Source organism: Schistocerca americana, chromosome 4, assembly GCF_021461395.2.
Source record: "Schistocerca americana isolate TAMUIC-IGC-003095 chromosome 4, iqSchAmer2.1, whole genome shotgun sequence".
In the NCBI taxonomy this organism is placed as follows: domain Eukaryota; kingdom Metazoa; phylum Arthropoda; class Insecta; order Orthoptera; family Acrididae; genus Schistocerca; species Schistocerca americana.
In genome coordinates this window covers 19,929,665-19,945,100 of record NC_060122.1, presented here as the reverse complement: position 1 = coordinate 19,945,100, position 15,436 = coordinate 19,929,665, and the positions used below count along the sequence as shown (strand labels likewise).

General features: G+C 44.7%; 1 protein-coding gene across 2 annotated transcripts in view; it reads right to left on the bottom strand.

Annotated features, from left to right (window-relative positions):
* LOC124613919 (39S ribosomal protein L41, mitochondrial) overlaps window positions 1–15,436 on the bottom strand; it is an 86,899-nt gene that overhangs the window by 17,302 nt on the left and 54,161 nt on the right. The window contains exon 2 of one of the 2 annotated variants that reach the window (XM_047142669.1): window positions 2,252–2,384. In XM_047142669.1, the coding sequence (XP_046998625.1) occupies window positions 2,252–2,384 (133 nt within the window). The remainder of the gene's footprint in view (window positions 1–2,251; window positions 2,385–15,436) is intronic. The other variant, XM_047142670.1, reaches the window with a different exon arrangement.

Below are 15,436 nucleotides of genomic sequence, written 5' to 3'. Positions count from 1 at the left end.
GAGGGGGGAGGAGGAGGAGGAGGAGGAGGAAAGGAAGTAACAGAGGCAAAAGTTGAAGATGGAGTCTCTCATACTTTTGGCGAGCCTCAGCATAAGACAAGCTATCCAGGGACTTGCATTCTTGTATCTTCTTTTCTCTCTTGTAAGCCAGGCAATCGCAGCGATCAAGGGGAGAGGCGGTCAGCACAAGTGACACACACAGGCGGCGGAACACAAGGGCTTCCACCATGGACGGGATGGCCACAGTCAGCACACACAGAGTCTGCCATAGAGCAGGAAGACATGCCCAAAAAGCAAGCACTTCATAGGTGGAGGTTCAAAAGGTTCAAATGGCTCTGAGCACTATGGGACTTAACATCTGAGGTCATCAGTCCCCTAGAACTTAGAACTACTGAAACCTAACTAACCTAAGGACATCACACACATCCATACCCAAGGCAGGATTCGAACCTGTGACCGTGGCGGTTGCACAGTTCCAGACTGAAGCACCTAGAACCTCTCGGCCACACCGGCCGGCATACGTGGAGGGATGTACGGCTTTACATCACATCTGTAGCACATAACCTTGGCCTTCTCTGGGAGTATATCCTTCTCAAAAGCCAGAATGAAGGCACCAGTATTGGTGCGCTTGTCTCTGCGACCCTTCTGCACATGCTGAACAAAATGAACACCACGCCGCTCCAGATTAGCCAAGAGTTCCTCATCAGTTTGCAGGATGAGGTCCCTCTGAAAAATGACTGCCTGGACTACATTCAGAGATTGGTGAGGAGTGATACACTGGGGCATTTCCAAGACAATCACAGGCACGAAGAGCTGAGGATTGGGTGGCAGAAGAAGCTTTGATCAACAGGGAGCCCGACCGCATCTTACTAATAGACTCCATTCAGCAAACTTGTCCTCGATATTTTCCGCGAAAAACAGTGGCTTTGTGGTGGTGAATGCGTCCCCATCTGTCCTAGAACAGACGAGGTAACAGTGAAAGGGTTTCAGCCCAAGACAGCAAGCCTGACCGTCCTCCCATGGTGTAGCCAGGGAAGAGAAGCCTGCCAGGTCATACGAGGCAGCATTTAAGTATCCTTCACCATTTGACGAGACGTCTGTGTGAGAACGACCAGATTCTTGCAGCTTGATATTCTTCATGTGCCAAGCATCTGCCCTGATACCACCCACTCTGACCAGGGGCTCTCCCCATCGGCACCACCCAGTCACAGCATGGGCTGTCTGGCATAGCAGCCGTTGCCGGGAGTTCCAATGCTCCAAGAAGGCAAGCAACTACACACTAGCATACACGGGGAGAGAACAGCTGAGGTATCAGTAGTGTGATCCCTGTGTTGTCAGGTGGCTCAGCCATATGGGTACATAACAGCCCCACCACACGGACTGGCTACACATGCTGGTGACCTAGCAGGGTGGAAGGGGGCTACAGTGGGGAAGGGAGAGGGGAGAGGAACCCACACCGTAAATGCTAGGGAGGGAGTTCTTCACCATATGGCTCACACTATAAACAGGAAATTTTGAAGTGGAGATCAAACCTTAAGTGGGGACCAAAACGCCAAAAGGGTGAAAGAACAGAGAAAAGGAACAAAATTGCAACCAATACAGTAAACCAGGGGAATAGCCAGGTTGACATAAATCAGAAAAAGAGAGGGGAAGGAGCAGGGATAGGGAGGGAGGGAGGGAGGGAGGGAGGGAGGGAGGGGGGGAGCAGGGAGAAGGAAATGCAGCTAGGGAAAGAAGAATGAGCTGTAATAGCTCGGGGCCCCCTGTGCGCCACACACAAACTCACGAAAGAACCATTAGCCCCTGGGGGAATCTGAAGAATATACTACAATTAGGAAGATCATGACACAAGCCAAAGAACACAGTCATTATTCCTCATTCCAAATGCCTCCAACTCCATATCACAACATATGCACTAAACTTTTCATAAACTGCTTTCTTGGTTGTTTGAAAACTTATTCTTTTATTAATTTTTTAGATCACTCATCTAGCAACAGTCTTGTAGTATCATTTTAAAAATGTTAACTGGCCTGTTCTACAACCTGTACACAGTGCAGTTTTTTGTACCTACTTAAGCATTTCAATGTTTTACATGGGACTCTTTTAGAGACTGATTTTTAGCTGCACAGATTTATTTAACACAAAGAGAAAGACCGTGTGAGATCCAGGATTACAGTTTTCAGCAACTGACACAAACATTTTATGCGCATATAAAAAATGGATGATCATTGTAAAATTACGCTATAATTACTTTGTTGCTCCCCTCATTTTGAACAACGTTACCTTGAAGTTGGTTAAATCTGGTACTACAAGTTCTGGAATCATTTCGGGCACCATAATAAATCTGTTGTCTTTCTTATATCCAATGGGGCGTACACCATAATCTGGAGGGGACAAAAAGAAAGATGGAATCATCACTTCGTAACAGCAAGTGAAATTAAGTAAAAGGTACACAGGAAAACAGTTTTCCACTCTGTTGGACAATGAAAACTTTATGAGATATTGTCAGGATAACCCAGAAAATTCTGGGGATCATCTTTTATTTGTATTTTAAAAGAGGACACAAAACCACTAGACTAAAAAGGTATGAAAGTCTTCATTCATGATTATAAACAGCAACCAACAAAAATTTTACATTAATGCAGAAAATGTTTTGTTTACTATGAACTCTGTAAATCTCAACACACACACACACACACACACACACACACACACACACACACACACACACACACACCTAAAAAAGTATGTTCTACAAAACAGTATTGTCCACTATCCCTAAATTAATAAAGATAAAGAAAAGATTTTACTTTCAATTTCTTTCAGTCTATTACAAGCAATATTTTGAAGAGATTTAGTTGTGAGGTCAGCAAGTTGTTCCCGAGTTTGAGAGTATTGTGTGCTGAACCATCTATAATTTAATTCATCCCAACCCTACCAATCAAACTCACTCAACCAAAGATCAATGTTGAACTCTGCCTAACTCAGTTCACTCCTCCATCCAACTGTGATACACCCCCACAGCCCCCAAATCACCCCGTTTCTGGACCTCGAATCTTGCCTCACCATCATTCCCAAAATCTGCCAACATGCAAATTAACTCTACATCAGCTGAAAGAACTGCATTCCACCACCTAAAAACTGATCCTAACCTTATAATCCTACCAGCTGACGAAGGTTCCACCTGTCGGATACATCCCCCAACAAACCCTGCCACTCCATTCCAGAAATCCAGCAGGATCTCCTGAAATGCTTAGGCACATAGCAGAACCTCTCCCTGGAGCCTCTCTCTCCAATCACCTCTACCCCCCCCCCCCCCCCCACACCCACACACACACACACACACACACACACACACACACACACACACACACTCCTACCTTCTACAGGCTTCCTGAAGTCCTTACCGTGCCTCCATAGACAAAATCTCTGCTCTCATAGGCCAACACCTTCAGTCTGTTACCCGCAACCTACTCTACTATATAAAAGATACCAACCATTTTCTCCACCCACACACTACAGTTCCTGTTCCTTTACCACATGATGCACTACTTGTCACTATTGATGCCACTTCCCTTTACACTAACATCCCAAATGCCCATTGCGTTACCACTATTGGACATTACATCTACATCTTCATGGGTACTCTGCAAATCACATTTAAGTGCCTGGCAGAGGGTTCATCGAACCACCTTCACAATTCTCTATTATTCCAATCTCGTGTAGCGCATGGGAAGAATGAACACCTATATCTTTCCGTATGAGCTCTGATTTCCCTTATTTTATCTTGGTGATCATTCCTTCCTATGTAAGTCGGTGTCAACAAAATATTTTCGCATTCAGAGGAGAAAGTTGGTGATTGAAATTTCGTGAGAATATTCCGTCGCAACAAAAAATGCCTTTCTTCTAATGACGTCCATCCCAAATGCTGTATCATTTCTGACACACTCTCTCCCATATTTCGCGATAATACAAAACGTGCTGCCTTTCTTTGAACATTTTCGATGTACTCAGTCAGTCCTATCTGGTAAGGATTCCACACCACACAACAGTATTCTAAAAGTGAATGGACAAGCGTACCGTAGGCAGTCTCCTTAGTAGGTCTGTTACATGTTCTAAGTGTCCTGCCAATAAAACGCAGTCTTTGGTTAGCCTTCCCCACAACATTTTCTGTATGTTCCTTCCAATTCAAATTGTTCGTAATTGTAATACCTAGGTATTTAGTTGAATTTACGGATATTAGATTAAACTGATTTATCGTGTAACCGAAGTTTAATGCGCTCCTTTTAGCACTCATGTGGATGACCTCACACTTTTCGTTATTTAAGGTCAACTGCCACTTTTCACATCATTCCGATATTTCTTCTAAATCATTTATACAGATAAGGAACAGCAAAGGGCCTATAACACTACCTTGGGGAACGCCAGAAATCATTTCTGTTTTACACGATGACTTTCTGTCAATTACAACGAACTGTGACCTCTCTGACAGGAAATCACCTTTCCCAACGCCTGATTGATTCCAGGCCTACAACCTCCTCCTTAGTCACCATGACCAATTATATCCTCACCCACAATTACTTCTTTTTAGAAGGCATTATCTACACAAAAATGCAGGATATGGCTATGGGCACCTGCATAGCACCATCCTATGCCAACTTATTCACGGGTCCTCTGCAGGATCCTTCCTAAACACCCAGAATCGTGCTTCAGGTTGATGATGTCTTCGTGATCTAGATCGAGGATGAGGACACCCTATCCACTCTCCTCCAGAACCTCAGCATCTTCCCATTAGTTTCACCTGGTCCTATTCAACTCAAGAAACCACCTTCCTTGTTGACCTCCACCTCAAAAATGGCTACATCAGTACCTCCATCCATATCGAAGCTACCAACCACCAGTTGCCACCCGCTGCCACCCATCCCAGACCATGAAGTCCCTTCCCATCCCAGACCATGAAGTCCCTTCCATACAGCCTCGCCACCTGAGGCCTTCGCATTTGTAGTGACGAGCAGTCCCTCTTGAAATATACCAAGGGTCTCACTGAGGCCTTCACAGACTATGATTACCGTCCTAATCTAGTACAAAAACAAATCTCATGTGCCTTATATATCCAATCACCCACCACCTCCTCCTCCTAAATGCCCACCATTTGGCCACAGAGGACCATTTCCCTCACGAATCAGTACCACCCAGGACTCAAGCAACTGAATCACATTCTCCATCAGGGTTTCAACTATCTCTCATCGTGCCCTCCCACAGTCCTATTCCACTGCCCAATATGCTTGTCCATCTATACACCACCCCTTGCCTCATATCCCTGTAATAGACCTAGATGCAAGATCTATCCCACACAGCCTCCCACCACAATCTACTTAAATCCCGTCACAAGTGTCACCTATCCCATCAAAGCAGGGCTACCTGTGAAACCAGTCACATTATATTCGAGCTAAGCTGCAACCACTCTGGGGCACAACAACCGACAAGCTGACTGTCCACACAAATGGCCACTGACAAATTGTGAGCAAGGAACAGCTGGACCACCCAGCTGCTGAGCACACTGGCCAACACGATATTCTTCATTTAAATCACTTCTTCACCGCTTGTGCCATATGGATCCTTTCCACAAACACCAGCTTTTTTGAATTGCGTAGGCAGGAAATCTCCTTGCAATATCTACTACGTTCCCGTAACCCCTCTTCGTCAGTCGTTGTCCTTTTCCATCTAGCCCCTTCCCTCTTCCCATTCCAGCTCTACACAGCCCTCTATTCCATCAATGCACACACAGTCTTTTTACTTCTCTCCCTTTCCACTAACTCCCGCCCCCACCCCACCCTTGCCCTCCGCCTAACCTCCTGACAGCAACTAGCTGCGCTACCCTCCCTCAACCTCGTCCCTGTATGTGCCCACAAACAGACAATCTACTGCCCCTCACCCCTACCCTCCTATCCTTTCCCCTCCACACCACAGTCCCCTCCTTAACCTCACCACCCAGTGGTCCTTTTGATTTCAAGTTCAAGATACATTGTTGGTTCTTTGTCAACTGTAATATCAAACTTTTTCTTCAGTTTTTGCAGGAAATTTTTCATTTGATAGATGTCTTCTCCAAATAGAATCGCAGCCTCAATATGTACAATAAGATATATTTTCTTCTCAGTTTCGGATTTCAGTTGGCTGAATTGTTCATTCTTAAGAAACTCATTCAGTTTATTGTTCCATTGCAAAGTAGCTCATTTCACACCATACAGTGCTTTTTTGAGCATGCAAATTTTCCCATGTGCCTTATATTCCTATGCAACTTCCACAAAAGATTTTTTTCTTTTGGATCACCATTAAGATACGCTGTTTTGACATTAAATGTCATAATTATCAAATCATCTTGTGCAGGAAGTGCAAACAGGAATCTCCAGGAATTACTTTGTACAAAAGAACTACACATATCTTTAAAATACAGTTTTGATTTACTCTGTTGACATCCTCTTGCAATTAGCCTAGATTTGTAGTTCATTTTCCCGTAATTATTTATTTCCCATGAGCAATTTCTTTATCCTTCAGAGTCCATGTCTCATTTGTCTTTGATGAGTCTCTCTCTTCATTTACAATCTTTATCCAGTTTTCCTTGTCTTCAACTTCAATGCAGTTCTTGTAAGTGAGCATCATGATCATCACATCTCTTTGGCAAATGTATTTAACATTTTTTTCTTGATATATTTTTTATCTTCTTCTGGAGTTTCTCTGTTTCTTCTCCTGGACCTTCTTCTTTGACTTCCTCTTTTTTGGTTTTCATACCGATGAGTAAACTCAACATCTTTTATTTTAGAAAATTTCCCAGTCTTAGGATGCCATATGACATAACCAATGTCTGTATATCTTACAAGAACATCTCTTTCACCTCTTACACTCAAGGTGTTTTTTAACTCAAGTTCTTTGAGAACAGCACAGCTCCAAAAATACCCAATCTCGACAAATTTGGTCTTCTACTACAACACATTTACCCTGGAGTCACATCCTCTGCTGTAGTTTCCAATTTTTTAATCAAATAACATGGTTCTTACTTTGTTCATGGAAGTAAGATTTATTCTTTCTGTTTTACCATTAAGTTAAGGTAGCTCTTTAATACTGCAATCAATCACTACACCTTTCTTTTTTGGGCCATTCTTTGAAGTTAGTACTTCTGTACCCTTCTCCAGCATTTTTTTGTCTTAAGACAAATAAGCTTCACTTTCACTTACATATTCCTTGATATGGTCTTCTGTTTCTTCTTTTGTGTGCAGAAGATAACCTTGACGAAATGTGTATAATCATCAAGACACATTAAAGAAAGTGAAACACACAAAACAGGAGGAGGAAGCTAGAAAAACTTTAAATGTTGGATGCAAGCACTGGGAAGGGTGTCATAAAGCCTCTCTGGAGGTGAGCTGGCCAACAACTGGTGTAACTGGCACTGCATATTGGCACTAGCACAGAGTTGATGTCTGATCTGGCCCCACAAGTTATATGAGGGGCAGGTCGGGGGGATCTCGTTCGACACACATGTGCTGGGCGTGGATGAGCTCTACAATACTGGCGAATTAGAGGTAGCACATGAGGATGCCAAATATGCACGATTATCATTGTGCTATCAGACTTCACTTAATGATTACCAGCCATGACCTGAAGTTATAGCCAATGGCTCCCCACGCCTTGGCATTAAGAGTAACATTACTGTGCCTCCCCAGGTTGCCACCATATTCACCAATGGTCTTCTGAGGTAATGTAAAACTGCAATTCATCACTAACATAACACACTGTCATTCATCAGCGGTCAATGCTTCCCAGACATAGCACCACTCCAAACGCAGCTGTTTTTGTTGTAGTGGTAAAGAGTCCATAGAGTATAACATAAGCTACAACTTTTTTCCCTTTTTTCTTTTTTTGAAGCATCAATGAAGCAATCAATGTAAATTTTTTTGCACATCATTTATTGATTCTTGGACAACATTTTTCACTTTTTTAAAAAAGAAATTCAATCATTAAGCCCCACCATTTGAGAAGTTTGAAGTTGCTATGTCCAAAATGAGGTGTATCCATGACGGAAATCCAGCAGTCTGCAAATGTTATCTGAAATAAAAAAGCAATCCACTTTCTTAACCTATAGAATATGGCCCATGGAGCAAAAACACAGTTTTTTGAAATCTGAAAAAATAATGTAATGGCTGACATTTGAAACAAGGATTCTGTTCTGTCATGTCCTATGGTCACTTTTTTTCAGTAATAAAAATTGCCCATTACTCCTTGTGGACATGCCCCATGAGTAATTCAGCCAAACTGAAGAAACATATCTTTATTAGTGTGCATGAAGTCCATAGCATAAGCTTGAAATATTCTGTATCTCAAGTGGACAGAATAAATTGTGGACACACTAATGCACACTTCTTTCTGAAATTCAGCTGCATTACTCCTCATGCAGGTCCACAAGAAGTAATGGGATAACTTTTCATTTTAATTTATTTATTAGTTAGTGTAAAAAGAGAGACCAAAAACACATGACAAAACTATATCTTTGTTTCAAAGTCAGCCACTGTATTATTTTTCAGAATTCAAAAAACTGTTTAATTATTCTGTGTGCAATACCCTATAGATTAAGAAAATAGTTTGTTTTTCGATTTCAGATAAGATTTGCAGACTGCAGGATTTCCATCATGGACACACCTCATTTTGGACAAAGAAATTTTAACTCATCAGACTGGTGGGAGGGGGGCTTAAAGTTGAAAGAGTGTCCACCTGCTTAGCTGGGTGGTAACGTGCTCGCCTCCCGTGCAAGTGGGCCAGGGTTCAATTCCAGGACGGGTTGGAGATTTTCTGCGCTCGGGTGGTAACGTGCTCGCCTCCTGTGCAAGTAGGCCAAGGTTCAATTCCAGGACGGGTTGGAGATTTTCTCCGCTTGTGGACTGGGTGTCATGTTGTCCTATCATCATTTCATCCTCGTCACCAGCGCGCAAGTTGCCCAATGTGGAGTTGACTGAAATAAGACTTGGACTCGGCGGCTGAACTTCTCCAGATGGGGCCTGACGGCCAATGATGCCATATGCTCATTTTCATTGTTTTTTTTTCTTAAAAACATTGACCAAGAACCTATAAATAATACATAGCAGGTGCAAGTGTGAAGGGGCTAAAATGTGCTTGATGCAATATAAGACAATCGTCCCTTGTGGTGGTCAGAACCTTGACAATGAGTATGCCTGCCACCGTGATCCCATCTTTGGATCACTATTACATCAGAATACCCTATACTCTGGATATTGCATAATTCTATCAACCAACCAAATAGAAAACAATGAGGTCCATTTTAGACTGTCAGATGCTAACAACACTGTCTTGTTTGAGTATGTGGCATTTCTATGACATTCACAGAGATACTCAATGTCTGATGCTGTCCACACCTCTTGAACACCCCACCAGATCTGGTAAAAACAAACATAACCAACATTAATGCACTCTTATTGCCATTCTACTTGTCACAGAGAATTGCAACTTTAAATCATTTATATGCCCGCTGATGGCGTGTATGTGTACAAAATTATACCAATATTGAAACGTGTCTTCTGGGTGTTTCAATATTTTGATCAGGCAGTGTATCATGCAAATGTGGATCACATCCTTACCAACATCAGTGAGTGTGACCAGTTTTGATTTCGCTGCTGTATAATTGCTTGTACTATTCAGTGATGAAACTAATTTCACAGCATCTGTAAGTCATATCATAAGTTCAACCAGGATCATGTACTGTTGAGGATACATACTGTCAACATCATACCTCTGTAAATATGTGGTATGATGTAATCAATACTTGATTCATCAAGCATGTTGTCTTACATAAGCAATGTGAGACTTCCTGCAAAATGAGAGTTGGGGTCTCCAAGTGCTGGGAGATGCCAGTGGCAGATCATATGAACCTTTGTGTGTGTGTGTGTGTGTGTGTGTGTGTGTGTGTGTAGAAGGACTTTGTCAGAGAGAGCTTAATCTACTTTTAAATGTGTGTGTGCCATTCAGCACACCCCGTCTGCGATGAATAACAATGTATCATAATTCATACTGTCATTATTCCTTCTTGGGTTAACAGACTTAACTAAGCACAAGATTTTAATGATCACTTCTGGCCTTTGCTTAGTTATATTAGTAGCCAGAGTCCATATAATTACATTTAAAAAAATCTAAATGTGATGTAACGCTGATGCAACGCTAAGATTGATGGGTTGGTTGGTTTGGGGTAGATAGGGACCAAACTACAGGGTCATCAGTCCCTTTCTCCTGATGCACGCAAGGCTCAAGGTAAAAACACCCAAAGCATATTTGAGAAAGTAAAATGGGGAAAAAGAAATGGAGAACCACACCTAAAAAGAAAACAAATAGATTGAACAAAAAACAGGGAAAACATACACCACAAGGAAAAGCACAGGAAGGTATTAAAATCATAGAGCAGATGGGTTGGGCTGGCTGATCATATGAATAAAAGAGGATGAGCCAGCCACTCTGCAATCCATTAAAATGTCTACCCCAAAAAGACAAGGCAAGATGAACACATGTAGGGAAGAGACTAACATCAAGACAAACAAATGCAAAGAAAGGGTGATGGAGAGTTAAAATGGGGGGGGGGGGGGGGGGTGTAGGCCTTGGAGAGAAGGCCAAATGCCCACCCTTAGATTGTACGATAAAAAAAAAAACCTCACTAATTAAACGTTAAACTAGATCTGCTGTTGATGCACTGTCTCCCAACACTAAAGGTAGTGTGCTGGGAAGGTTAAAAGTTCACCACAGAGCGACTACAATTGGGCAGTCCAGCAATATGTGAACTATAGTCATATGGGAGCCACAGTGACAGAGGAGCTAACCATGTGTTAGTCGTTAGCCACATATGGACAATGCGGAGCCAGCAGAGAACCACAGAGTCCCTGTGCAAGGCCCGCATGGGTTCTTCCACACATTCATATTCTCCTTAATGACACGTAGTTTGTTGTGCGTACTATTATGCCATTCCTTCCCCCAAAGCTGAAAAACCCTTGCAGCGTAAATAATGAATGAAGGTCAGTTCAGGAATGCCGATCTCCGTAAGTGGTTTCTGTGAACCCTGTTTTGGCCAGCCTGTCAGCAAGGTCCACACATACACCACTGAATGACTGGACCGTACCAGGGCATAGATAGACTCCTGGATGGCCGCTACCAAAGAATGGTGAGGGTAGAATTGGACAATAGCGTGTAGGCTGCTCAAGGAGTCAGTACAGAAAAGACACAATGCGTGTAGGCTGCTCAAGGAGTCAGTACAGAAAAGACACAATAGCGTGTAGGCTGCTCAAGGAGTCAGTACAGAGAAGACACAACTTGCCAGGGCATGAGCGGATGTGCTCGAGAGCACGAGATATGGCCACCAGCTCTGCAGTGGAAACACTGCAGCCATCAGGCAAAGAGTGCTGTTCAATATGTCCTCCGTGAACAAATGCAAAGCCAACTACATGACCATCGGCCATCGAGCCGTTGGCGTAAACAATTTCAGAGCCCCGGAACATGGCAAGAATCGAGAGGAGGTGACAGCAGAGAGCCACAGGAGTGAATTCTTAGGACCATACGAAAGGTCAGGACAAAGCTGCAGCCTAGGTATACACCATGGAGGAATATGCAGATAAACACGGAGGGGAGGTGGTAAAGGAGAGGATTCCAGTTCAGACGGAAAGGACTGGACACGAACTGCAATTGTAAGCCCTAATGTGGGTCGCCGATGTGGGAGGTGAACTGCCATGGTTGGGAAAAGGAGACAATAATTCAGATGCTCAGGAGAACTATGAATGTGTGAAACGTAGCTGGCAAGCAGTCGTGCACATCTAACCTTCAATAGAGGGACTCCGGCCTCCACGAGGATGCTTGTCACCGGTCTCATCCTAAAATCTCCTGTCACTAGTCTAACACCACAGTGGTGTACCAGGTTGAGTAAATGCAATGCTGAGGGCACCACCGAACCATAAACCAGACTGCCATAGTCAAGACGGGATTGAGCAAGGGCTCTGTAGAGTTGCAGCAGCCTAGAGCGATCTGCACCCCACTGGTGTTGCTCAGGCAGCGGGGGGTATTGAGGTGCTGCCAGCACTTCTCCTTAAGCTGACAAAGGTGAGGAAGCCAAGTCAAACCAGTCAAAAACTAGTCCTAAGAATCAATATGTCTCCACTACAGTGAGTGGATCGCCATTAAGGTAAAGTTCTGGTTCCAGATGAATGATACAACACCGACAGAAGTGCAGGACTGAAAACTGGAAGCCGTGTCTACAGCCCATGACTGCGCCTTGTGGATGGCTCCCTGTAGGCGCAGCCCAGCAACATCAACACTGGAGGAGCAGTACGAAATGCAGAAGTCGTCTGCATACAGAGAAGGTGAGAGACAGTCCTACAGCTGCTGATAGACCGTTAATGCCACTAAAAATAGAGATACGCTCAATACAGAGCCCTGTAGGACCCCATTCTCTTGGATATTTGGATATGGGGGGGGGGGGGGGGGGGGAGATTTTGGATATGGGGTGGAGGGGGGGGGGACTATGGGAAGCACCAACTTCAACAGGGAAAGTGGGGAGCAACAGAAAATTTTGGATAACAATCTGGAGCAGGCCCCAGAGACCCCACTCATATAACGTGGCAAGGATACGATGTCACCAGGTCATGTCGCAAGTTTTCCGTAAATCAAAAAAGACAGCAACCAGGTGTTGGCCTCTGGAAAAGGCTGTTCAGATGGCATATTAGAGGAACACAAGATTTCAACATCTCTACCTAGGTTAGTAAGCATGGTGCCACCCCACAAAGGGTTATGGAGGTTAAACTCTCCCTAAAGTTGGAAAGGTTTAGGGAGTAGTTGAATCAGTTCAGCCAAACCATTCAAGGGTACTGCACTTTCTGGAGGAAGATATACGTTACAGTTGGTTATTTCCTGTGTCGTCCTTATCCTGACAGCTACGGCTTCAAGAACAGTTTGAAGGGGCACAGGTTCACTGCATACTGAGTTCACAACATAGAAGCAAATTCCACTTGACACTATTATATTCTCCATGGTTCTTGCAATATCCCTATAGCCACGGAGGGCAAAGGCCTGCATTTCTGGGAACCAGGTTTCCTGTAGGACAATGCAGAAAGCACGTGCAAAGCTTAACAGTTGTCACAGCTCATCCAAGTGGTGGAAAAAACCTCAGCAATTCCACTGAAGGATGTGACATTATCATGAGGCTGGGAGGGCATAAAGCACGCAAGGAGGCAGATTACGCTCAGGGTCACTTGCTGCCACAGATTGAGTATGTATATCCATTCCTATTGCGGATGAGGCACCAGTGAGTTCCAGGTTCTCAGGGGACACTAAGATCTTCACCTTATCCTCAGACGCAGCGCTGGTACGGAGTGGCGGTGCTGGGGCCGCTGGAGGGTCCTGTTTATGTTTAGCTGCTTTTTTGTTTTGGTTTTAGGGCGCAAAACTGCTATGGTCGTTAGCACCCGGTCCGTGACTTAGGAAACAGTAAAAAACCGAAAATGTAAAACAGCAGCAATGGGAACGAAACTCAAAAAATTGGAGAAACTAAAAGCAGAAGGAAGGCTTAAAAATCCACTACAGAAAGGGGTTGGTTGTCCCCAAAAAAAGCTTCAAATGACTGACGTCATTTCACTGGCACTAATAAACTCGAGAACACGATCGGCCGAGCGCGTGTCATCTGCTAAAATTGACGATATATCAGGCAACAGCTGTAGATGGGCACATAACGGAGTAAAATAGGGGCACTCAATTAAAAGGTGTCTTACCGTCCACAGCTGAGAGCAGTGGGGACAGAGTGGGGGAGGATCGCCGCTTAAAAGATGTCGATGGCTAAAAAGACAGTGCCCTATCCGGAGTCGAGTTAAAATTACCTCCTCCCGGCGACGCGTTCGGGAGGAAGAGGTCCAAGCACAAGGAAGAGCTTTCACGTCCCGCAATTTATTATGGGTAAGTGTCGACCAACGTGCGTGCCATAAAAGAACAACATGACGACATAAAACGCTCCGCAGATCGGCGAAGGGAATCGATTGAATAGCTGGCCGAAGAAGAGAGACTGCAGCCTTGGCCGCTATATCGGCCGCCTCATTTCCACAGATACCAACGTGTCCCGGGAGCCAGAGGAACGCCACAGAGACGGCCCCCAAATGGAGCAAGCGCAGACAGTCCCGAATCCGGTGGACCATAGGGTGGACAGGGTAGAGAGCTTGGAGACTGAGGAGAGAGCTGAGAGAATCTGAGCAGATAACGTACTGTATCGCTGATGGCGGCGGATGTAGTGGACAGCCTGGAGAACAGCATAAAGCTCCGCAGTATGAACCGAACACTGGTCGGGAAGCCGAAATTGATTTGGGGTGTCGCCAACAATATAGGCACTCCCTACACCAAACGATGTTTTTGAACCATCAGTGTAAATAAATGTGGCTTCCGTCATATGTGCACATAGAGCAGAAAATGCCCGACGATAAACAAGTGAAGGGGTACCATCCTTGGGAAACTGACAAAGGTCACGGAGCAGGCAGATCCGGGGACGGAGCCAAGGCGGTGCTGTACCCCAAGTTGTCAAGAAGGTTTTAGGAAAGCGGAAGGAAAGAGAATGGACCAGTTGACGGAAGCGGACTCCCGGTGGTAGTAGGGAGGAGGGGCGGCCTGCATACCCTACATCAAAGAAGGCGTCGAAAAAAATGTCATGGGCTGGATTAGCAGGCATGGAAGACAGATGGCTAGCATAACGACTCAGAAGGACTGCTTGCTGATTGGACAGCGGAGGTTCAGCAGTCTCAGCATAAAGGCTTTCCACAGGCTGGTGTAAAAAGCTCCAGACACTAAACGTAATCCACGATGGTGGATAGAGTCGAGACGACGAAGAATAGACGGCCGAGCAGAGGAGTAAACTATGCTTCCATAGTCCAATTTCGAGCGCACTAAGGCGCGATAGAGGCGGAGAAGGACCACTCGGTCCGCTCCCCAGGAGGTACCATTCAGGACACGGAGGGTGTTGACGGATCGCAGACAGCGAACCGAAAGATAGGAAATGTGGGAGGACCAGCACAGTTTTCTGTCAAACATAAGACCCAAGAATTTAGCGACGTCCGAAAACGGAAGGTTGACAGGTCCTAGATGTAAGGAGGGTGGAAGAAACTCCTTACGTTGCCAAAAATTAACACAAACGGTCTTACTGGAGAAAAACGGAAGCCGGTTTCGATGCTCCAAGAGTGGAGGCAATCGGGGAGACATCCTTGAAGACGTCGTTCAAGAAGGCTGGTCCGTTGAGAGCTGTAGTAGATCGCAAAATCGTCCACAAAGAGGGAGCCCGAGACATCAGGAAGGAGACAAACCATAATTGGATTTATGGCAATGGCAAACAGTACAACACTCAGCACGGAGCCCTGGGGTACCCCGT